This window comes from Oryzias latipes, chromosome 15 (assembly GCF_002234675.1).
Source record: "Oryzias latipes chromosome 15, ASM223467v1".
NCBI classification, from domain to species: domain Eukaryota; kingdom Metazoa; phylum Chordata; class Actinopteri; order Beloniformes; family Adrianichthyidae; genus Oryzias; species Oryzias latipes.
The window spans coordinates 9,435,067-9,461,443 of record NC_019873.2 but is presented as its reverse complement, the minus strand read 5'-3'; the positions used below and the strand labels follow the sequence as shown (position 1 = coordinate 9,461,443).

General features: G+C 39.2%; 1 protein-coding gene across 5 annotated transcripts in view; it reads left to right on the top strand.

Annotated features, from left to right (window-relative positions):
• Positions 1-26,377, top strand: part of rasgrp3 (RAS guanyl releasing protein 3) — a 43,616-nt gene that overhangs the window by 4,815 nt on the left and 12,424 nt on the right. For 2 of the 5 annotated variants that reach the window (XM_023963132.1, XM_023963129.1), the window contains exons 2-6: positions 17,120-17,239; positions 17,372-17,474; positions 18,120-18,182; positions 18,355-18,486; positions 18,963-19,110. In XM_023963132.1, coding sequence (XP_023818900.1) covers positions 17,170-17,239; positions 17,372-17,474; positions 18,120-18,182; positions 18,355-18,486; positions 18,963-19,110 — 516 coding nt within the window. In that variant the 5' untranslated portion in view covers positions 17,120-17,169. Of the gene's footprint in view, positions 1-3,728; positions 3,875-17,119; positions 17,240-17,371; positions 17,475-18,119; positions 18,183-18,354; positions 18,487-18,962; positions 19,111-26,377 lie in introns of those variants that run through there. The other 3 variants (XM_023963130.1, XM_023963131.1, XM_023963133.1) reach the window with 3 other exon arrangements.

Genomic DNA, 26,377 nt, shown 5'->3' with positions numbered 1-26,377 from the left:
AAGCTTGCTGTGGGACTGTTTTGGGTGACTATTTTGGTCTTTTCGACATTTACCCTTGTGCTATCCTAGGCATTTTAACATTGGGAGTTGGGTCATCTAGACCCACTAGACCAGGGGTGCTCATTACGTCGATCGCGATCGACCAGTCGATCGTCAAGGACATGAGGGTAGATCGCGGGACAGAGAAGATTAAAAAAAAAAAAAAGTACTTCTTAAAAATCCACCAGCCAATTAAAATCCTCAACGAGAAGTACGGGACTTGATTGACATGCAGAACGGCCAATCGGACATCCTCTGATGCATACGTCGCTGCAGACGTGTGTTTAAAAACACTGAACGCGAACTCTCTGTCATAAGAGAGTTGCTCTCTGCCCCGCGTCACGTCAAGTTCCCGGCAGAAGACGTTTAGAAGTGTTTAGTGAAGCCGCCCCGCGTGTCTCCTCCTGCTATCAGCTCTGCAGTTCTCGCCTGATAAATACGAGCTCATTTAGGAAGCTGTTTTTTACGTGGAGCGCGCTTCGTACGAGGCCAGCAGTGCTTTTGAAAAGCCATGATGCTCCCCCCATTGCACGGTTTACAGCAGAGCATGAAATACGATGGTTGCTGCTTTCTGTCTTTGTAATAAAACGCCTCATCTGTAAATACAAAAGTATCTTTGTGTAATCTTACTGTGTAGTTTTTAATCATCAGTACATAAACAATAATGTTACTAATAAACATAACTAACAAACATTTACTAATAGTACTTTATAAATATATATAGGTAGATCTTCAAGACATTGTCGATTTAAAAGTATCTCACACGCCAAAAAAGTGTGAGCACCCCTGCTCTAGACAGTGCTCTGAACCTTTTTTTCTTCAATGATTTGTGATCTTCACTGGTGTCCATGGATTACATGAAATCTTTCCACCTTTATCCACCTTTGTCATGGTAGGGAGAACATGTCAATGGTCATCTTGACCCCATAGGATAGCACAAGGGTTAAGTGGGGGACAGTGACTGAGTTGACAGACTAGGATGGTGCTCCCTTGTCTTAAGAAGGGAGACCGTTGGGTGTGCTCCAACTTTAGGGGGATGAAATCTTGATATCATTAGGGTTAAATCTTATATCTCTGTTTCCTGTTAAAATGGAGTCCAGTGGCCCCAACTAAGAGCTATCTGGTTCTAGTTCGGTGCATGTTACCAGCAGTAGTTTAAGCTAGGATGACAGGGTGGTTCAATGCTAGGAGGTCGCTGGAACTGTGAGGCTTCAGTAGAGCTGTAGATTTCACCTGTCTATTAAAAAAACTGTCCTTTGTGTGCAGCTTGAAAAAAAATAAACGGATGGTGGTTTGAAAAATTACCTTCAAGTTTAGCTCTGCTCATTGAATCTACTTGCAGAGGTGGGAAAAGTTTTTGAAACCAAGTTGTGGCTATCTAGTTTTTGAGTCGTATCAATTTATATTAGCATGAATAACAGAATGAATAGTCATAACTCTAGTATTTAGTGTGAGAACTTCATCAGGCACCATTTTCTTTCATAGCTTAGAAGAGTTTCCATCCTGTTGTGCAGAGATACAGGAGAACCTTCACATTCTGCTGCTATGGACACACATCTGCTGTAACCCTTGTGCTATCTTAGATGAGCCCACCCTTACATTGACGTGTTCTCCCTACCATGACAAAGGTGGATAAAGGTGGAAAGATCTCATGTAATCCATGGACACCAGTGAAGATCACAAATCATTGAAGTTAAAAGGTTCAGCGCACTGTCTAGTGGGTCTAGATGACCCAACTCCCAATGGTAAAATGCCTTGGATAGCACAAGGGTTAACTCAGAGACAAGCTAAAATCTTTGCACTTTCTCAGAACTCCACTATCCGAACACAGACAGGAACAATTGAGAAATCATTAGGAAAAATCAACTGCTGCGCATCCTGTAATTCACAACCTGCTGCATAACAACCCTCACAAGAGGTCCCACAACTTTCTGCACAAATATGAGCACATGGATATAAGAAATGTGAATTATTCATGATCTACTGCTGCTGCACTACGGTTGTGATGTTTAGGCCAGAGGCCATGACGAGTGAAGCAGAGGTCATGCGCCCACTCATCCCTCTATGTCCATCTGTCTCCTGGCTCAAATCTGCACACTGAAGGTCCATAGTTCACAGCGTCCTTTTTACATCCAAGGACAGAACCTTCAGTCCATCACCCACAGCCTCTGAAAGACATGACTCCTCTCCGTCCCTTTCACCGCCTCTGATCAGCTCGGAAGAACAAGAGATCATCAAACTAACTATAAATACAATGCATATGATCCTTGATGCTGTATCTAATCTAAATTGCAGTAATCACACACATTGCATACCAACAGATGCTGCCACTTTCACCGGAGTTGGCCTGGAATGTGATTCATGCTGTTTGGTGGGTGGATGCAGAAAGAATGGACCAGAAAACATCAACTGCTGGATACTGTTACGGTTTGGCTTAAACCAAACCGAGAAAAATCCATCAGTCAGACAGAAGTGACTGTTTTAGCTTGACCACCCAGGATGATGCTAAAAGAAAACTAAGCCTCAAAATCTTTTGATCTTTTCTGTCACCTTCAATCATTGTGCTATCCTATGGGTTCAAGATGACCATTGACGTGTTCTCCCTACCATGACAAAGGTGGATAAAGGTGGAAAGATTTCATGTAATCCATGGACACCAGTGAAGATCACAAATCATTGAAGAAAAAAGGTTCAGAGCACTGTCTAGTGGGTCTAGATGACCCAACTCCCAATGTTAAAGTGCCTAGGATGGCACAAGGGTTAAGGTTGTAGTTGTTTTTGTTGCCACTGCTGTTGTTTGCATCATTCTATAATCTCAAAGTTTGTCATTTTAGAGGAGCTCATACTTTTTCCGATTATTATTTTTTACGACTTATTTAACAAGATTTCTGTGCTTTGCCTATGACAAATGACAGGTATTTATTTGTAGTTTTAACTAAATAGTCCCGACAATTATTGCACTTTAATGTGGTTTGCAGATTAGAACTGGAGCTGCCTGAAAATAATGAGCATCATCTGTGTAGGAGGGAACCTATGGAGCTGAGATGGATCAGAGACAAAAATGGGAATCTGATTATCTGAAACCCACATTTTTACCAACAAAAGAAAAGTTCAGACCCAAACTCATTCAAAATTAATTCAATAAAGTTCATAGTGTCTGTATTATTAACTAACTTATTGTTTCTTCTGTTATCAGACAGGGTTGCGTTTTTCACATACCTTGGTATTCCAGAAGAACCAATAATTCATATAAATTTGCCATGACAACTGTTTTGGGCAAATGCTTAAATGTTTCAGGACAACTGTCGACAACTGTGGATTTCTGACAGTTCAGTTTGTTTAGTATAAAAAGGGAAACCCAAGATGCTCTTATTTCCTTTAACAATTGTAAATATCATTCAATATTACAATCTGATTGTATATTAACAACAACTGCAACAACTTGGCCGTATGATACATGTCCTGATGAAAATGATTAAATTGAACAGAGTTCTGTAAATGTTTTACAAAAGAACAGCAATGCTTTTTTGTGCATCATGGTATAAGAATCCAAAATGAAAAGCCAAAAGGTGTTAAAAGCCTTTGCAGGCGGTATTTGTGCTTGTTCTTTGTATGTGGGTGTGTGAGAGGTCACATGATAGGCCGTTGCTGCAGGCTGCTGTGTTTACTAACACGAGGCAGAGGCGGCGGAGGAGGTCAGAGTGGAGTAAGCTCCATCAGGGGAGTCTCTTTGAGCAGACAGCCAGCCAGCCAGCCAGACAGACAGGCAGACAGGACAGCTGTTGTGTGGAGTAAACTCAAGTTTGGATTTTTTTGAGGCGCTGCTGCTGAAGAGGTAAGCTCTGCACTTTATTACAGGTTCTTGGGTTTTCGGAAATGCTCTCATGTTTCTGACAGTTGGATTCATAAATCGGCAAGATGGAAATCTCCACTGAGAAAGATGCTCTTATGTTGAAAGGGCTTTTGGAAGGAAGGGGTTTGTGGTACACCAAGTATCTAAGTGGTTCCTCCTTCCTGAATGCAGCAGTGACTGGAAAACCCAGAAGTTTAAAAAATAAAAGCGAGGAACACTTTAAGAGCAGCTTTGAATCAACCCCACAAACAAGCAAAGCTTTGTGTAGATTTTGACAGAAACGTGTTTGAAGTTGAATGTAACTTTTGACCACCATAAATGTTCTGTCACCTTCATGATTTCATCTGTAGCTTAATTAAAAGGGTATTATTTGTTTATTACCGAGACCCACATGACCTTTTTTGATTTGGCTAAAATTTGACATTTTTAATATAACTGTTGATAAAGTCTCTTTAACTCAGAAGCCATTCCCGATTGTGTTATGTTTTCAAATGTTTGCTGTTTTAAAATCTTTGTATAGATCCTAAACTTTGGTAATCATAAATTGTTTTTCTCTTTGATTTATTTCTGTGAATTATTTCCCAAAGATTCTCAAATCACAGCTAAAAAATAAGTACCAGGTTTATCTTCCTTGTGTGAATTGAATTCCAGATGATAGTAGAATTATTTGTTTTTACAAAATTATGCATCTTTCAATTACCATGAAAATTTTAACTAATCCATTTCATCATGTCATTTTTGCCTAAAAAGATGACCAAAAAGGTCATTTTTACCCCACATTTTTGCCTAATGCTGTGTTTTTGAGTTTATAACCTGAAAATTCTTTGCTTTGGGTTATTTACATATTTTGTGTGAACTGTGCTAAAATACCAGCTAAAATGTTTTTATCAAACGGCAAAACTGCTGAAACAAAGGAGGGGCTGATTTCTTTTTTATCATCTTTTCAAAAGCCCTCGTGAACTTTAGATGAATGGAGGTTCTGACTGATTTACTAAAGTTTTTAAACCACACACAGAATTTTATTGCAACAATCATGCAAGAATGTTCTGTACAAATAAAACCAAATACAGATATTTTTTTCTTAACCTTTAAGGGATTGTTTTTTTAAGAAATGGTATGGATGTTTTTATGAAGTGAACTCTGACTTAATTCTGGTTTCCACTTTCAGCAGGCTTATTTTTATTGAGTGTTATTTTTGTCCATGTGACTTTTAAATGAAATGTGAAATGATGTTTCACGGCGACGTACAACAGGCAGTGACATGTTTTTAAGTTTGGACGGTATCCATGAATGCGTCAACATGAGTATTTGTGATCTCAAAACTGTCATACTCTTAATTAGTCTGTAATTAAGCAATTAACTTTTCAAAAAGTAAAAGCAACCAAAACAGTGCAACTCTCCTTTTTACTGAACATTTTCTCCCAAAATATCTAATATGACACGTTAGTTAGGTATGTTTGTGGACTCTTGTAAGTTCCAAATTTCCTACACTGAAAACTAGAGATTCTGAAGACAGAAGAGCTTTGGATGCCGAAAACCTGAAATGACAGCTTTCAAGATAATCAAAGCCACCAGCAAGAACCACTTAAATCCACAACCTGATTGGCTCCTTCATTCTTTTCTCTGAAACTGTACTGGCCACTTAGACTGCAAAAGTTTTTCAGACCAACTCTGCAATAAGAGAACATACATTTTTAGTGAGGACTGCTGTTTTGAGATTCACTTTGAGGTGTGATCGTTATGATTTTGGTACAAAAATATGCTTTATCAGAGGAGTTGTTCGAGTCTCTATGACTCATACATGGAAACCTCTTATTATGCTTCATGCAACAGAGGTTTATCTTGTCAGGGGAGTGAAAACATGACATGCCATTGTTTCAGCTGTGGCTGCATTCTGATTGATGCTCTGAGTGTTCTTTCACTCCAGGTCAAAGATCTTACAGTTCAGGATCTATCCGATGAGCAGATTTGACTGTTTGTGCATAAACTAAATCTGGTTTTGACTCCAATATTAGAGATAAAGTTCAATTTATTTGTATTGTTTACATTGGTTCTGAACATAAAAAAGTGTTAGATGACCAACATACAGTATTTCTATCGGTTTTGTCTTTCTATGAGACCAGTTATTCTTGCTCTTTTCCGTCTCTCCTGTGCTAGATCTATCTCTGCAAAGCAACATTTCTAATAGTAAATATTGTTTATTATGCATGGTCATTAGGTGCATGACACCAGTCAGTTTTTCAGCTCTGTGATGGCGCAGGTAGGCGGGACAAATAACTGGTGCTTAAACACCCCATTAATATCACTCATGGAACAAATGAGTTACCTTTTACTTGTCCATCAAAAAGCCTCAAAACCATTCGGAAAGTGACACAGCACTGAGATTTATTTGGAATTCCCCTGGAGATGACTTTAAAACTGAAGATGCAGCTCTCTGCTAATGTTCTGCAGCCTCCATGAAAATGCATTACTTTGTCTTACCTTCAGGTCTGTTTGTTTTGTAACTCTTTCAACCGAACTGCTGTTAAAAGATAATCTAAGATTTTTGCATATTTTCAAAAATTTAAGAAAACAATTATTGTGATTATATTAATCTGTGCTGCATGATTTGGTAAACATGTTTTTTTTTTTCTGGATTTGCAAGTTTGAGTGTTTATTTGTGACACTTTGAAAAAATATATCAGGATGCCTGATTATCTGCTTATCACGAGCCTTTACTCCTGAACATCAGTCCTATGTACTTTCTTTGACGTGAATTGAAGGAATAGAAGTGACAGAGGCACAAGGCCCGAAGCAAACATAAAATTGAGATTCAAATTATGTTTAGTGGAATTATCTACCAGTTTAGTCGGGCAAACATAGAAAAGGCCAAATGTAGCCCAAAGAAAGCTGCGGAGATCTGACAGGATCAGACGGAACATTCTTTGCTCTTAAGAAGGATTTGTTCTTCATCAGTTCTTTGTCATCATTCTCATTCAAACGGCACTGATAGGACTCTTTTTTTTTTTCATCCAACTGATTCAAACCACAAAAACTTGCTCCTTTTGATGCAATCGAGCAGAAATTTTACTGAAGACACCAGGTATATACGTACGCATGTTAAAAGAATGTAAGTGTAGTGCATTTAGTCCATAGTATTAACACTGGACAAGAAGGGAAGAACTTCTTTTTTTTTTTTTGCTATTGTTTATTAGTGCATATCCACCATCTACAGTTGGAAGAGGGTTGGTGTGAAATGTAGAGATGCAAATCTTGCAAATTTGGTCCAGGCTTTTTCTTTCACAGCTCTATTTCGATAAATGAAAGACTTGGTGTCATAGAATTCTACAAAATGCAAATATTAATTTGTCTTCTATGATCAATTTTCAAACGGTTAACACTGTGAATGAAAAAGGAGGCCATCTATACGTCACTTCTAGATCTGAGTCCTTGATTGGTCAGATGTCAACCTGCTTTAACTTTTAATGCCAATAGCCAAGCTTTTTTTTTTTCTTCAACGAGTAACGCTGCAGCATTTCTTATAGTAACAGAAAAAGGGAAATTCTACTTAGTGACAAATTAAAATGCAGCAATATAAAAAATTGCTTTCTAAGATTAACTGGTCAGCCCCTTTTTATACAGCAATAAGCAATGCAATTTCCCAATAACATAAAGATGAATATCGAAAAAGCTTATTTAACCCTTGTGCTATCTTAGATGACCCCACCCTTACATTGACGTGTTATTCCTACCATGACAAAGGTGGATAAAGGTGGAAAGATTTCATGTAATCCATGGACACCAGTGAAGATCACAAATCATTGAATAAAAAAGGTTCAGAGCACTGTCTAGTGCAGGGGTGGCGAACAAGTTTGACACCAAGAGCCGAATTTTTTCACTGTGAGAGTCAAAGAGCCACACCACACACTGACCTGCCAATACGTACACACACAAACACGCAATTAAAGCCGCATTACTTTACATAAAACACTCCTCTCCCTACAACACAACAGCAAGTATTGTACTTGTGTTTATTTCAAGGAAAGTGTCCACCCTCAATACACACATCAAATGCGGCTTAGCCAGAGTTAACACAGCAACTACCCTGGAGGTCAGATACCCCCTCCACACACACAGGCACCTCTCTCTCATCTCATACACACACACACTCTCTCTCTGTCTCTCTTTCTCTCTTTTTATCTCACTCTTTCTCTGCCTCTCTCTGACACACACAACTACTCAGTGACGGGCGGTGAGGTTGATGCTGGAGAGTACGATGATAAAAACTGAATATTTTCACCATTTATCCAACAGCATTTAACTGGTAATTCTTTGTAACTCAACATTCCTCTTTCAATGACCCTTACACCAACAAATACACAAACATCTGGACAGAGCATCCTTCTGGTGTCTAAGTGATTCATATTTACAATAAACACATTAAATACATTAATTACATTATCAGGTAATTAGGATATCTTGCTTTCATATGTTTTTTTTTATTTAAATTGAATGACTGACTCTTTGCATCAAAAGCAAATAATTTTTTAAATGTTAATACATTGCAATGATTCAGTTCATACTTCAGAGTAGTAATCAAACAAGTGCTAAGTTTCCATTTAATTGCCCGCGTTATTCGCCCTCCCCTGCTTAATACTTTAGAAAATTGAACTCTATTGTGAAGCCCCAAATACTATTTAATGTATTTCAAAACAGATGTGATCATTTTATTAAAGGATTTCTTCACATTCACAGCAAGGGGGAAGTACTAAACCAATTTTTTTGATGAGTTTTGTCTTAAAACTTTTTATTCTAACATTGTTTATTTTAGCATGTTCAGTGAATGTTTTACTTTGAAATTGCTCAAAATTTGTTTATTTAATTTTATAAACTGTTTAATGCCAAATTAAAAGTGAAAAATATTTTCATGAAGCTATTCTTAATTCAAGAAATGTCATCTGAAAATGTGCTTACATTTTGTAAAAACAGACGAAGACTTTAAAAAAATTCATGTGAACTTTATTGTCTCAATTCAAGAGATTGATTGGAAAAGAGTAACACTTCCACTGCTTGTATTTGTGCTTTTTGGACATTACCCATTCATGAACCTTTCATGGGTGTAACTCTCCTCTCCATCGTGCTCGAGTTTCCAACCTCCTTCTTCATTCTTTTCCTGCTCCCTGGATATTTGACTTCAGTTTATTTCTAACTCCACAAGAGCAATCCATCATGAGAAAGAGGTCTGAGAGTTGAACATCTCTTATCCCAACAGATCCCCCCACCCACACGCACGCATGCACGCACGCACACAAGGACACACGCACACACACACACACACCCACACACACACACACACACACACACACACACACACACACACACACACACACACACACACACACACACGCACACACACACACACACACACACACACACACACACAAACACACCCGCCCGCCTTGTGCCAGCTTTGGGTCTCTGTTCAATTAGGCAAACTTGACTGCAGCATCTGCAGTAGCAAGGGTCTTTGAGCAGATGGAACCACTGGAAATTGTGGTTATGAAGGTGCAGCACATTTTTACTTGGTAACTATAACATATGAACTTAATCAATTATATTACCTTTTGACCAATTATAAGTAAATGACAAAATCAAACTTATTGCTCTTCAGAATTATTTCCAATAGAAATTGCTACTTTTGTTGTGGATGTTGAATTGGAGGACTTTGTTGCTTTTGAAGTTTTTGATTCATTTGGGACGATCAACATCATTACCTATAGCAGCACAACAGGAACGCCAGAATGTCATTTTCATCTTTGAGACCTTTGAAGAACATCTAGTTCTTATTCTGCACAGCACTGCTAAAAAAACAGCAGGCATGTTCTAATGAGAACATGGTCTCAGACCAAAGCAAACAATGTTTTGCCTTCAAGAACATGTGATCAGGGGGAAGAGAGACGAACAGAGGACTAACAACAAAGGTCTTTTCTCAGAAAAAAGTAAATCAGTCCAAAATGATCTCACTTCCGTGTGTTTGCTGGAGGAACAGGCACATCTGCAGTGTAAACAGGCGGTGACTCTACTCCGACAGCTCATTGAGCTTTAGCAATGCCTCGTGGGAACAGAGGCTTCTGGGAGTTTGGACTTTGTTAATGGATCATCTCCTTGGTAAGAGGAGAAAAACAGACGTCACTGGCCGGCATTTCGTGTTTCCCGAAGCTTGCATCAACATTAAATCAATGGGTCTGTGTTTGTTAGTGAGTCGGGGTGTGCAAACAGAAAATGAATGAAAGTATTGTTCAGACTGTGAGTGCTCAGAGAGGGGAGAGGGGTTCTATGTGAGTATCCTGCATGTGCAGAGAGCTGGCATCATGTGACTGCAGTATCCTGACATAACCCCTACATCACTGCAGGAAGCGCACGAGTCTGACTCAGTGACATCATCATTGTTTCCTCCATGCGGGACAGTAGAGTAGATCGAGAAATTCTCTCAAAACATCTAGATTTTATTTGAAATATTGTGGAAATCATTGAATATAAACAAGGATCTGTGTTTATTTTCAATCGTGCTCTAAATTCCAATGCATTGTGTATTTCAGATTTACACATTTACTAGTCAAATGTTGACATTTTCAGTTGTTTGAAGACTACACTAAAAATAAATGGAACACAACAAAAATTCATCCTACACCTGAAATGATTTTTTCTTTACATGTTGCATATTCTGAAAACAAAAACACACAAAAATCGTCAATGGAAATTAAATACATTAGCCTATGGAGGTCTGGATGTTTAATCATACTCAAAATCAAAGTGTAAAAACACACTACAGGCTGATCCAACTTTCATGTTATGTCTTTGAAACAAGTCAAAATGAGACTCAGTAGTGGGTGTGGCCTCCACGTGCCCCTCTGACATCCTTGCAATACCTGGGTGTGCTTCTGATGAGGCAGTGGATGATCTCCTCCCACACCTGGACCAAAGCATCCACCAACTACTGGACAGTCTGTGGTGCAACCTGGCAATGGTTGATGTCCCACATGTGCTCAATTGGATTCAGTTCTGGGGAACGTCCATTCCATCAATACCTTTGTTTAGCAGAAACTGCTGACACACTCCAGCCACATTAGGTCTAGCATTGTCTTGCATTAGGAGGAACCCAGGGCCAATCGCATCAGCATATGGTCTCACAAAGGGACTGAGAATCTCATCTCACCTAATGGCAGTCAGAGAATCTGTGGTAAGCACATGGAGAGCTGTGCAGCCCTCCAAAGAAATGCCACCCCGAACCATTACTGAACCACTGCCAAACCGTCATGTTGGACTATGTTGCAGGCAGCACAACGTCCTACATGGCATTTTCAGACTCTGTCACGTCTGTTGCATGTGTTGAGCATGAACCTGCTTTCATATGTGAAGAGCACAGGGCGCCAGTGACGAATTTGCCCGTCTTGGTGTTCTCTAGCAAATGTCAAATACTTGTACGGTGTTGGGCTGCAAGCACAACTCCCACCGGATGACGTCGGGCTCTCATACCACTCTCATGGAGTCTGTTTCCAACAGTTTCAGCAGACACATGCACATTTGGGACATGCTGGCCTATTATTTCCTGTTGTCTATTCAACTTACACAAAAACATGGGACATTGATTGTCAGTCAGTGTTTCTTCCCAATTGGACCATTTGATTGCACAGACGTGTGATTGACTTGGAGTAACAATTCGTTTTTTAGGTGTTCCCTGCATTTTTTTTTTTTGAGCAGTGTGTATCAACCGTGTTTACTTAAAAATATAGCAATGAGAGGCTGAAAGTGACATCTAATTTTGGCAGAGAAATAAATGGCGTCTTGTAGGTCACAGATCATCTGTGTGTGAGTGAATCGTTCGTTACAATTATGGGTTATTTTCCTAAATTTTTAGCACCCTGTTGGAAATGAGACCACTTGCCTCCTCCCATCCTTCTTCTGTCAGCTTTTTGGCAAAAAATAAGAGAGAAAGGCCTTTTGATTTTCAATTAAAGGGGGGACGCGCTCAGAACTCAGAAGTTAAGCAGTTTATGAACAGAGAGTTTACACAGAAGCATCCGTTCCTTCTTGAAACAGAAATTGGATTCATGTCACAAGTTCACAAAAGTTTTATGAGCCGGCAAAACACATTTGTTCCGCCACTGTCACCATGGTAACCAAGGATGGCTTGCTTTGAAGTGATGAAGCAGTCCAGTCAAAACGTTTCATGAAAAGTTTTGGGCTTTTCCCTCCAGCAACATGCCTTTCTGAGCTTCAAGTGTTGTTCATGTGTCACCCAACTCTGAGAGATGTGTATTCAGTTTGCTGGAAAGAACAACGTTCTGATACAATGGCATCAGTAAGTATGGTGGCCCTGAAGTGCAAATCATACCAGCAAATCACTAAATTCCAAACATATTAATGATTATGGGGATGTTGGATTTTTGACATTTGAGTATTTTCAAATGCGTCTTCAGTACCCGCAAACTAATAAAAGTTTTATGATTAGGATGGAGCATATCCAGAATGACTTAATGCCAAATAACTTTCGGTTGAAATGATGGACAAACATCATCATCCAGTAACAATGTCCCATAATACCTTACATTTTGGGTTTCTTCTTATGCTTCAAACTTTGTCTCTTCATTTTGATCTCTGGATATTACTATTGTTTTCCAAAATGTTTTTTTTTCTTTTATGGAAACCGGAAATAGCAGAAACAATGCGTCAAGGGCATTGGAGGGGTTTAGAATTCTCAGGCAAAGAACACATACTGGTTGTTCTGAGTCTATGAGCAGCAGTGATGCATGGTGGAGAAAAAGGTCTATTTTAGATAAAAATTCAATATTAACTTAATCAGAATAGACTAATTTTAAAAACACTAACACATATAATAAATATACTAAAATCCAACGTCTTCCATCCCCATTTCATTATACACACACAAAAAGGCTAAACAAGGGCAGTTGATAAAAAAAGGCCATCATAATACCGGCAAATTTCACAATGTGCAGTTTTTTAAAATACTCTTTTGTTTGCCTCCTTCATTTAAGGGTACAAATTTAGTTTCTTCAAGCTATTTATCCACACCGTATTATGTTTTTCTCTATTTCCCCTTTTACTGTTGCTTAAGTAATCATTTGAGTATCTTTTTCTTACTTCTACTGTGTCATATTTACATACCACCCTCGTCTCGTACAGTGCAGAATATCCTCATCCATTCCCTCTAGGACATGGCCTTCTAAACCAGGTGATGATGGTAAATGGTGTATACTTATATAGAGCTCTATTACCTTGCTTGAAGGCCCAAAAGACTTTACAGTCACATTTCCATTCACCATTTCCTGTTGTAAATCAAAATTATTTTCTGATAGTTTTAAAAAAATGTACTACTTGTAAGTCAGAAATATTTATTATACAGATGAACTGTAACAAGCTACAATTGAGGAAAAAATATTTATATTAATAGTAAACATTTTCTCAGTAAAGTAAAAAATAGATTAAAGACCAAAGTGTTCAGCAACCAAAATGTGGATGTATAAATATACATTTAAATGGGTTTTAAATCATTTACTTACAATTTATAAATTGAGCTTAAGAACAAAAGAACACCCTTTAATTATTTAATATTTATTACCTAATTTAAAGATAGTAAATAGCTCATGAATAAAGTGTTAAAATGTTATTTATAAACACATGATAGTAATCCCTTTTAATCAAGGATAAAGCATTTATAACAACACATTTCAGCTGCTTTCTAATAAAGTAGTTATAAAAGATTAAGTGTCCATTCATGCTCAGCTAATGCTTAAATCATGCTTCATCATGTGTAGTTATCATAAAGTGTTACCACCATCTTTGACTGCTCTTTCATTTAAAGTCTGTCAAACTGTCCAACTGCTTCTGAAAAGACCGCTTTGTGTGTCCAAAGCAAACAGGAAGCACAAACAAAAATAACCCAAACTCATTTCACCTGCTGTGAGAGTGTTCCTGTATTCTTTCCATCCATGCTTTTTGGTTCTCTGACATTGCATAGAGTTTATTTTTTGTAAATCAACTATGTAATTTTAAAATGATAAGAAAGTCCAGAAGTCTTGTATCCGCTGGGAGGAGTGAGAACATCTTGATTTAATGCATGATCAGCAGCACCTCGCCCCTCTCTCTCTGGAATTTTTGAACAGCTAAAAGTGTCGGAATCTTTTCTTTTATAATAGTCACAGAATCATTGGGTCCCCTTGACTTTGTTTTATTTTTTATATCCTCCGAGCTATTAAAGATTTAGCTCTGTGAGTTATAAAATATAAAACAACAGCATGAGGGGATATAAAGCTTAAACTTCGGCTTTTTAAAGGAGTTTTGATCTGTGAATGAAATAAATGGATCTTGGAGGAAACCTGTTCTGATCCCAACTATCATTTTATTGATAAGTCTCTGATATACTGTTTGATCTGTGATGTTTGCCCAGGAAGGCACAAGAAAAGAAAAAAGGAGGGTTTTATGGAAACTTTTGACACTTTTTCATGTTAAACAGAACACTTTTGCATTTTTTTCAGTGAACTATTTTGGTCCAAATTTTTTTCTACAAATTAATTTCCAAAAGTTTGTATTAAAATTGTATAAATTATATATTATGTATTAAATGTATTATATTATACTATATATAATATTATTAATTATATAAAATTGTTTTATCTGACGATGAATTATTTTATTATCTGTTTACTTGCAAGCATTGACATACATTTTTAAAAATATTCAAGAATTTCCCTATATTTTTAATTAAAAGAATTAACACTCTTTCGTTTTAATTTTATTATGAATCATGCAGTCTTAGCATGGCAGATATACTAAAGAGATTAAATTGGATGCTTGAACGGCCTGGTTACATCTGCAGCCCACCTTATCACACTTTTGCTGTTTGATGTTACATCAAACACGAAACATCCTGAAAACCTGAAAAGTCTTTAGGAAAAACTCTCACCTGTAGAGATATTCAGCCCTTCTTACGAGGTGACAGTTTAACCCTTGTGCTATCCTAGGCAATTCAACATTGGGAGTGGGGTCATCTAGATCATATTGTAATCACTCTCAGTAGGTTACTGTTACTTTTACCATCATTTTGCTCAGTTGTCTGACATGTTAAAAATCTAAACATGGATGACAAAACCTATTTAACAAAGCAATATGACCAAGACTACATACCAATTGTCTATTCAAAGCTTTTTTTTCAAAGCCAAAGAGCCACAATAGAGGGATAAAGGAGCTGCTGGTAGCTCCAGAGCCACCGGTTTCAGAGCCCTGATTTAAGCTTTATAAATCTTTGTTCAAAAAAAGCTGTTTCACACTTCCCAAACTGCAGAAGAAGAAAATATTCCCAAATAATACTCCACAATGTGATCAGCTACAATGAATCTCCTGTTTTAGGAAAAAAGGAAAGAGAGTTTGGATTTAAAAATCAGACGATACTGAGTTTGGTCCAACTTCCTTGTAACTGTACTCCAAACGCCTCGATTCAGTAAAATCACTCTTAGTTTTAGAGCAAAAACAGAATGTCAAAGAATTATACATCTGTCAAGGATTTATGGAAAATGTGTTGGTGGTCCTCAGGTAAACACAAGTTTCGGACCTGTCCGAGTTTGAATAACTTTGTGACAGAAATTCTTGACCCACTAAGCCACTCAATGTTTTTCCTGGGATTTTTGTTATCTCCTTCTTCAAATACCTTTAAAGACCAGATTTTGTTGTTGGCCACACATATTTGAAATTGAACTTAGACTTAAAGTCCCATTAGGTGTCTGAAATGTGTTTTCCGCATTTGATCCATCCCCTGGAGGAGCAGTGAGCTGCAGAAACCATATTTGGTGCTTGAATCCTGACCGTAACCCGTAATCCTAAACTTAACCCTTTCTCTGGGACCGTGCCGCCAAAAAAAAGTTCAGCACTGGCCAAACATACTGTATTTGGAAAATTATGTGCGAATACTCCTTTTCTTTCTGGCATTTCATTTTATTTGCTGTGTAAGGTAATTCAACAGTCTGCATGTGCTAGCATCAGATTAGTTCTAAGCCACAGTCCGTGCTGCTTGCTGCTGCAATGTAACCTAAATGATGATAATTCGAAGCATTTTTCATGGACTTATCAAAGTTCTTTTTCATGTGTAACTTTATCAAACAGCAGGGTCTAGTACACACGTTTGTTTTGCCATTCGACACATTGTTCAAAAATTCTCTATTTGGAATAAAAAAAATGTCACTTTTTACCGTTTCTTTATTGCTCAGTAGGTGTTGTTTTCGACCCCCCCCCCCCCCCCCCCCCCCCGGTGTCAAACTCTTCACTCATAAACACAGCTTGCAGAAAGCGGGAATGAAGGGCCGGGCTAGTCAGCTCAACACAGACGGTCACGTGAGCCCAGGTAGAGGAGATTTAGAAAACAGACTCTGCAGATAGACATGAAATATGGCTTTTTAAGATATTTAGGTTGTGGGATTTTGGGTAAAAACTTCATAATCATAGTAACTGGGAATGATTTTTCCTTTTTTTATTGTCATTGGGGGACTTTGAGTCAGGCCCAAGGCCCCTTTTTGCTGCAGGTTTTTCTGTACTTGTTGCTGTTCTGTTTTGATTCTTGTTCTTTTTCTGACTTCAAACTGATTTTGACACTTTTTAAACTGCTCCTGCTTTCTAGCTGCTTTTGCTGGAATTGCAGGTTTACTAATGTGAAATAGTAAATAGCGTATACCTTTATAGCATTTTACTAGCTTCTTAGAAGGCCCAAGTATTTACAGTCACCCATTTACACACTGATGGTGGGTCTGCCGCCAAGCACTGGCGCTAACCTCTGACCACCAGGGGCAAAGTGGGGTTCTGTTTTGCCCAGGGACGCTTTAACACATGGGCGGGCAGAGCAGGAACCGACCCTGCGATCATGTGACACCAATCGAAATGTTTGTTTGGTGTTTTATGTATATTTTTTTAAAGTTTAGAAGAACCGTCCTCATCTAACACAAACAACATATTGTTAACTTTTTGAATAAATTGAAATTTTATTGTTTTCTTTTGGGTTGTTGGTGTTGGGATCTTCTTTTGCATGGTTTCTTGTCAGTAATATACATGAATGCAGTTGAAATGTCTGTGCTTTCAGTGTCAGACTGCAGTTGTTTGCTCTCTGACCCTCAGAGGCTGTTTAATCAGCAGGAGTCCATTTGAAACGGTCGGTTCTTGCTCTGAACCCGTCTGTGTTCACAGGAGAACCTTCAATCTGCACAAGCGTTGACGTCTCCCAGCAGTTTGGCACAATGGGATCCTCCATGCTGGGGAAGGCAGCATCCATCGACAGCCTCCTTAACGAATGCATTCATGCTTTTGGTGAGCGTCTTGTTTTAAAAGTCAAAATCACAATTTTCATATAAAAGGCAGCTTTGATCATAAACTCACTCATGCTGTTTTAGAAGGTGGACTCCAGGTTCACTTTGTTTTTATCTTGGGTCTCCCTCACAGATGACAGTGCGGAGCTGCATGTCAACCTGCTCCCCCGCACTCTGCTGCTGATGCATCGCTGGTACGTCCCATCTGCTGAACTGGCCGGAAAGCTCCTGATGATATATCCCACATGGCAGACACATGGGGGGGCAGTGGCCAGAACTTCAGCAGGAAGTGGTTCCTCATGATATTATAATACACAGAAGATTAGCCTTCAACATTCTGTCAGTAAATGCATTTTCAAATAGTCACAAAACCTAAGAAGCATCACAGCACACTTTTTCCTGTTTGATGTGCCCTCAGACTGCTAAGGCCGCCACTGTTTGGACATAACCTGCTCTGTCTTAAATCCATTGACTTAAATTTAAAAATAAAAACATATTCGTTGATTATATAATTTTAAAAATTATACATCAACGCCCAGAAAAAAAGGAAACAATGATTGATACCAATAGCATCCTAAAAGCAAATTAGAACAAACATTTTTATTCAGAAAACATTACTTTCAGAGCATTGTGGAATGAAAACCAAAAGCACAACATAATGATGTCGCAGTGCAACTTCCACTTATAGTAAAGTTTGAATATAAGGAGTATCTCTACATGTACTATATTGATGCAGTAGCGTACTTTGTTCACTTCTCTGTGTTGCTTAAGTTTTTCTAGTATTTATAGGGTATTGCAGCTGTTTTTGACAAAAACAACACATGAATTGTTGAAATGTATCAGTTTGTCAGTTTGTTGGAAAGTCCTTAACCTAAAGCTACGTACCGTGACTGCAAAGGAGAGGACCACCAGTCAACCAGGCTCAGGATCTGCTATCTAATGAGGTAAGACACATTTTACACATTCTTCCATCTCTCATCCAACAGATTTTACTGTCAGATTTTCTTAATATCCTTATACTTTGTTAAACAATGCACTATTCTCTAACTACAGAGTTTATGGCTCTTGTCTTTTTGGTAGAACTCATGTAAAGGGGTAAATCTGTTACATCTTCAGGTACTGGATCGTGACATTCCCGGCAGAATTCACCCTGGATTTGGGCCTGATCAGGATCACAGAGGAGTTCAGGGATGTGGCGGCCCGGCTCGGCTGTGAGAAGCACTTCGAGCTCATCGACATCTCCACCATGTATGCTGTGCACACTGAAAACAACCAAGAAGAAGCTGCCACGATCACTTTTAAGAAGGAACAGTGTGGTTATAATTGTGTCAAAAATGTTTGTCAAAAATGAATTAATTTCTTCCCCCTGTTTGATTTACATCTTGGAATTTACACTAATATAGAACATACAATTTTAAATATTAAATGCAAAAAAAGCATAAACAAGAACAAATCTATTTAATGCTTTCCTTTTAAAGATGTGTCTAAAAATAAGTTATCTTACCCAATTTGGTATTTAAATTTTTAATGAAAATAAAGTGTACAAAGAGAAAAGGGGATAAATTCTCCACTGAAATTGTATTAGGACTGTTTAAAAAAAACCTCTGTCATGTTCTGATGAGTATGTTCATCTTGTGTAAAAACTGGTGTTTTTTCTTCTGGATTTGCATCCGCAATTCATAGCTGCTGAACCCACAACATTTCCTAAATTCTCCCTCCTGCAGTCCGTCATACGACTGGATGCGGAAGCTGACCCAAAGGAAGAAGCAGACCAAGAAAGGCAAGGCCTCCCTGCTGTTTGATCACTTGGAGCCCATGGAGCTGGCTGAGCATCTCACCTTCCTGGAGTTTAAGTTCATCCGAAGAATATCGGTATTTTTGTCTTTAACGCATTTGTAAAAAAGTTTAAAATATGTCTGAATAAAATATGAGTTTGGGTAGAAATGTAAAAATCCATGCATTAATCTATATGGAGTACGGATCTCATGTTCCAAAGCTCTGCTGACACCATAAAAACCTTCATGGTGTCAGTTTATCACCTGATTAGTGGTGGTTCAGCCTTTCTGATGTGCATCACAGTCAGTGATGAGGTTAACAGATGCTTTTCTCTTCAGATTATGCATGCATGTAACAAACAAAGAAAACATTTAAACTACAGACCAATAATTCAATAAACAATAAACCCCAAACAAATAACCAAGAAAATAATTTACTATTCTCAAACTTAATTTACCAGAATATTCCCACAAGGTATGGAAGCATTTCTGTAGCAAAATTAAAAATAAAAGTCAACACCAGAAATGCTTTTTCATTTTCAAAATGAAGATGCATTCGTTGACTCAAAATGAAAATGAAAAATCATTCAGCCAGCCTACATATTCTTTTTCTTCTTCAACACTGCTCATTCTGTCACTCATTTAAAATGATAAATAAAATGGTATTTGACATTTTATTTTCAAATTGTTTGCTAGTAAATGTGTAGCAAATTAAATTATAAATGTCTAATTTGATAATTAAAATGCACAGAGGTTAGCACTCTTTCCTCACAGCAAGAAGGTCCCTGGTTCAAGTCCCGACTGGGGAACCTGAAACAGAAAATCAATGGGAGATCTTTCTGTGTGTAGTTTGCATGCCTCATAGCTTCATTGGTTCCTCTAAATAGGTCCATAGGTGTGAATGTGAGTGTGAATGGGTGTGTGATTGTGGCCCAGCGACAGACTGGCAACCTGTCCAGAGTGTCGCCAGCCTTTGCCGACAAGTGGCCGGAATAGGCTCCGGCAGCCCCCGAAACTGACTAAACAATTAGAAAATGAATGAATGACAATTAAAATGGATTTTCATTTTCACAATGTAACTGCCTCAATTGACTCAAAAATAAAATGAAAAATCAATCCTCCAAAATGCTTTTTCATTTTCTACTTTAACATTGCTCATTCTGTGACATAATGTAAGTGAAAATGCAAAGAAAGGATTGCATTTTAATTTTCGCATCCCCCCTGCAAAAAGTGTAGCATAACTCAATTCCAGTCAGCTTTTCCATGGTGGGAGGCAGGGCTCTGACCTCAGTGCTCGCTCGGTGTGGCTGGCTGCTAAGAGACACCGACATGTCTCTGAGCAGAGCAGCTGGACTCATAGCGTCGTGTTTGCGGGGAGGGGAGGGTACTTTGTCACGGTGTGCGCTCCGGAGGAGGCGTTGGTTCGCAGTCCGTTCAGCTGCTCTGCATGAGTGAGCTGCTGGACTCGAGAACCATGTCTCTCGGGAGAACCGTGTCTCCAAGCAGATGAGTGGCTTTGGGATGGTGTGTGATCTGGTTTAGGCGGTTTTCAAAGGCGGAAATGCTGCTTTGCAATCCTGAGAAACCATGTAAACAATCATGTGAATTTGGTTTCCAGTGTGTTCCGATAAAGTAAAGGCCGATGTTGTTACCTTATATTTACATCCAAGATGCACATTGTGACGTTGCCCGCAAAGAGTTTAAGCTCTGGCTGCACGGATTAAGAGATAATAAAGGAGCTTGTTTGCGCAGATCTTGTTTTAAATAATTTCTTTAACTAGATGTACCAAAATACTGAAAAAGTTTTAATCCTTTGACTGAAACAGCACTAAATGATGAGAAAAGTCGCTCCTATGGGCAGAAGTATGTGTGATGGTGGGTCAGATGGTGTTTTTGTTCCTTTTTATGTTAAAAGTTTGGATAATTATTTTTTGTGAGTGAATATTTAGTTTACAGCCTTTTGCTTTTAAAATCACTTTGGCTAAGTGACATTTTGGATTTTGGCTGAACGTTTGGAGATGTTTGACAACAAAAAAGAAATCTATTCTATTCTATTACACCACTAAGTGATATCCAACACAAATATAATTTAAAATAAAAAATGTTTCTACTTTTACATATAGCTTTGTCGCTAAATTCTTTTAAGGAATTCCTAACACAAAGTTTATATCACACAGCTGTGAGGATGGGGAGGACACTAGAAGAGAGTTGTAGTTCACTCTCTGTGTTGATACAAAATACCCAAATCAAGCTAAAAACATTAGCTGGAAGCTCCTCCCACATGCATCGAGTTTAGGGAACACATTTTTGGACACTCTGCAAGCAGAGAATGCATGAGCAGGCAGCCTTCTCATCCTGCAGTGGATTTATGTCTGCCGGCGTAACAAGCGAGCAAGCTCTGCAAGCCCACGGGCTGCTAGCTGCTGACAGAGAGGTGTCACCAGTAAAACAATCCCCGATTCACTTCCGTTGTGGCTTTTCTTGTTTGCATCGCTTTTTTTTGTGCTTTGCTATTATTTTTTTTGCTTCAGTTTTTTTATGTTCTAATTTATTTTATTTTTTTGCATCACTTTTTTTTTTTTGCTGTGAACGCAGCTATTTGCAGTGTTTGTTTTTTATTTGCATTTCCTTTTTTTGTTTGCAGTTCCTATTCTTTTTTTGCTGCAATGGCGTTTCTCGGCCACCGTAGTAATCCCAGGGGATTTCTGCAAAACAGTCTGATGTGTTTTTGTATTTTGCTCTGACCGTCAGTGAGTTCGAGAATACAGCCGATCATTTATTTTTACTTTAAGAAATATGGAATTAAAGGAAGATAGGGGTGTCTCAGTTTACATTATTTTTGTCATGAGAAATATTGTTCTGCTTTGTTTCTGTGAATCTGTTCCACGCAGATAGTTTAGCGCATACTCCTACGAAGCTTCAGCTCCGCTTTCTGAGGAGTCACTGCAGGTCCAGCTGGCTGAGCGCTCAATAAGACTGCCGGTACCTGTCAGCCGCCTTAGGAGTCCTAGGAGCCAGCCACGCTGGCTAAAACTGCTTCTTTTGTATCCCTTACCTCTGGTATCCACCACTGGCTTTGGGGTTTCCCACCACAACGGGATCAAGGGACCTTGCAGACACAGCGGAGACAGTAGGGGAGAAAAACGTGGTCCACTTGGAGTCAAGATCCCCAGCCTTCCTTGGTACCCGCTTGAAGTTTTCCTGGATGTGGGAGTTGAAGACCTCCAAGATGGAGGGCTCAGCCAGATGATTCCAATAAACCAGACAGTTTGCCAGGTCTTTCCAGCCTTCTTCCCCACCAGCAAATCCAACTTACCAACCGGTAGTGGACATCTCTGCCCCCTCCTCAATACTTGACTGTCCAAGACACACGGCCGAGCGTCGTCAGAACAAAGTCGCTCATTGATCTCCCACCGAGGGTGTTGTTGTACCAAATGTTTATGGACACTTGTGTGTTTGAACATAATGTCCGTTTGGAAACAACCTGCAGCCCGAGACCTGTCCCCTGCCTATAGGCGAAGGGACACGATCCTACCGCCAAAGTGAACTCAAACACTTGGGAGCTGTGCTGGGGGCTCAGGAGTATGCCCACAGGGGAGTGGTCCCATATCATTGGGCTGGAACCCAAGCAGGGAGTGGGAACAGTCCCGCCCACCAGGTGCTCAGCTCCAGACCAGGGCCCCGGTGACGGCAGTGCAGGCCATGTAACAGAATCTTGATGGCACGTCCATACAGAGAAGTTTGTGAGACATACATGAAGTCATCTTTGTTTGTGATTCACATGTTTCTTTTGTTTTTGCTCTCACACAACCCTCTGCATTTATCCGGACTTGGGACCGGCACAAGAGAGCACTGGGTTGTGCTTCCTTGTGGTTGCATTACTCATTCATTCTCTCATTCATTCATTTTTTAAAGGTAAAATGGCGTAAAAAACACATTTTTTTTGTTTTTTAAAGGCGAACTTAAGCATCAGGAGGAAACCCCACACGAAAAGAAAGACTATATTTTCTAATCCATTTATTCATCCATTCATTCATCCATTCATTTCATCCCTATTCATTGCATTGTTTTCATCTTCCCACTCTGGGACATCATCTGTTTTATCTTCAAAAGATTTTTTTTTTAACTCCTGCTAATATTTTTATTTTATTTAATTGTACTATGGATTATTAATTCCGCAATGGGAAATTTGCTCTCTGCATTTGAACCATCCCCTGGGGGGCAATATCATTTTTTAAGGGCGAACCTGAGCACCAGGAGAAAACCCAAACAGATTCAACATAAAAGTAAAAAAAGACTACATTTTCTCCTTCATCCATTCATTAATTTATTTATTCATTCATTTACTTATTCATTCATTCCACCCCCTTTCATTACTTTATTCTATCTGCCAATCTGGGACCAATCTAGTATCATCTGTTTTATCTTCAAAATAATTTTTTTAAGGGCAAACCTGCACCAGGAGAAAACCACACAAGAAAAAACTAAACTAAATTCTCTCATTCATTCTTTCTTTCATTCATCCATTCATTCATTTATTTATTCATTCATTTACTTATTCATTCATTCCACCCCCTTTCATTACTTTTTTCTATCTTCCCACTCTATGATCAATCTAATATCCATTTTACCCTCAAAGGAATTTTTTTAAGGGTGAACCTGAGCACCAGGAGAAAACCCGACTTCGGTCTAGTTAAAGTCTTAGTTTTTTACTCTTCTCTTAAACTGGCGTTTGCTCGCTGGCGTGAACGCCTTTTTAAATCTTCTCCACAAGGAAATCTTCTGTCTACTTGTATATTCAGATTGATCAGAACACTCCCCATCTTCATCAGCTGACGTTTCTTCTTCATCAGCTGATGCTTCATCTTCATCATCTGATGTTTCATCTGTATCATCTGACGATTCCTCTTCTTCATCTGATATTTCCTCCTTTTCATCATCTGATGTTTCCTCTTCTAACCAATCTAACTCTTCAGACTTAACAGGCTGAGAGGCGAGCCATGAGTCTCTGTCTTGATCGTCCAAAGATGGACTCTGAAGCAGATCTTCAGCTGCCTCTGAAGTCTCTGGAGAGCTTTGATCCGGGACGACCACAGGAGTGTCACTCTTGTACTTTCGCCGTCTTGCTGGTGTCAGAGCCTTTTTAAACCTTCTCCAGAGGGAGACCTTTGGCTTTTTGGGTCGCTCTGATTGGCTGGAACAGTTGGTTTCTTCTCCTAGAAATTCGGACACGACTGCTTCATCAGAAATGTCAGAACTTTCCACTTCCTCACTTTCATTGTTGGATGGTTCAGTGTTCATTTGGGCTGGAACCTCCTCAGAGGCGTTCTCCAACGTTTGTGAAGGAGAAGCAACTAATTCTGGCACACTCTCTCGGTCGGTAGGAGGTGTGGTTATGCTGACTGGATTTGGAAGTGAAGCTTCAATTTCAGGCTCACTGTCAGTGAAGGTCCATGGAAGTCCTAAGCCAGTTTTGTCTGATGTCTTCTGACTAAGTCTTGCGTGGACTTCCACTCTGCGTTTGGCCAGACGTGTCCTTATGGGGACTTGTTTGCAGATCCTCAGTTGTTTAGAGCAAGGAGATTCTGTGGTGTCCATCTCCACAGGTCTCTTGCGTCGTTTGGGAGGATCTGCAGTCAGTTGTTCTGAGGCTCGCTCTGGCTCTGACTCTTCAGTTTGGGCTGATGCCTCCTCAACAACATTCTCCAGAGATTCTGGTAGTAAACCTTTGGCTTCAGTCTCTTCAGGAAAGGTCTCTGTCACTGCTGAATCAGTTTCCTCCGTTTTTGTTTGATCTAGACTCACGTCAACCTGGTCAGCTAGAGGTGGGCTGACCGGTTCACAGCTGTCTGGTTCCTCTGGGGCAGGGAGTGCCTTTACTTTCTTGTTCTTACGCTTCTTGCGCTTTTTGGAAGGCTCTGGAACCGCTTGTTGTTCAGAACACAGCTGTGGTTCTGAAACGTTGGTGTCCACTGATGCCTCTTCAGTGACGTCCGCATATTCCACAGGTGGGACAAAAGCTTGCAGCGTTGTTTTAACTTCAGAAAGCTCCGCCGCCTTAGACTCCAGTTTTTCCGCCAGTTTGATCTTCAGCTGCAGTTTTAAGTTAAGATGATGGTTCAGGTTGACCTGTTCCTCCAGGTCCTGCTTGACTTTTTTAGCCTTTGCCTTGACCAACTGCTTACATCTTTGCAGTTCCTTTTCACGCGTCTTTCTGAGTCGGCGCTCTTCCTCCAAGGCGAGTTCCATGTCTTGCAGCAGCTCCCAGTGCAAAACACAGCTCTCCTCAGTCTCAATTCTGGTCTTCTTCAGTTGAGATAATTGCTCGTTCCTGTTGAAGAGTTTCTCCAGTAAAAGGTCCCGTTCTCTTTTCAGGGCAGACAAATCCTTCTGAACTTCTGAAGGTTTGGTTTCAGAAGCAACCATTTTGGTAGATTTTCCGGATTTGTTCATGGTTCTTTGTGTAAATCGGTAGAAATGAGTGTTGGAAATGGATTTTAAACCACAGTGTTTTGAAAACAGGTGTGTTTTAAAGTCTCTCAAGGTCTCTCAAAGTATTTTTGAGTGTCTCGAAATCTCGAAATGTCTTTGAGTCGCTTGCAACTAAAGATGTCTTAAACAGGATTTTTAGGGTCTATAAACAAACTTTCTGGAATGATGTAATTGCCTTTATGACATCACTGGGCTATGGTGCTATATGACATCATATGCATCATCATATGACATCATAGGATGATACAGAGACGGGGCAGAGACGTAAAGTAGTCTCTTTTCAGACCTTAAACCCCATTTTAGAAGAAAAAAACAATGAATCTTCCTAGATGGTAAACGTTTCTGTAAGTTTGTCAATTCCAAAGTACAGTCATGACAAAGCCTTCTACTGAAACTCCAAAAACTCTCAGTCAAAAACTTTTGATTGTTAACCAGAAGGTAAAAATAAAACAATTTAGTGCTTTAACCAAAAACAATAGGCATTTTGCTTCATGCAGTTCTTCAAAAGTTCTTATCACAAAAGATCTTTACCAAAATATCCCAAGAGAAGCTTTGAAAAACACTGGGGGAGGGTAAAATAAATAGTTGTCGACACTCAGAAACCTCTCGTTTATCCTTCACGTTTATTCAATTGAAATCCATGCGACATAAATGTCAGTTACTACTCTCTGCGTCAAAGTGAAGCGATCTGATTTGCGTGTGCTCACTTGCACTTTGTTTTTGACCGAAGAAAAGCAGGAAAAATATGCAATACTTTCTACAGATAGAAACAAAAACTCAGCTCTCAGATGACAATGACAGCGCGCTTTAAATGGAAAGGCAAAAGAAAAACCAATCTGGGGCTCAAAACAGAAAACGCAAGAGGGACAAAG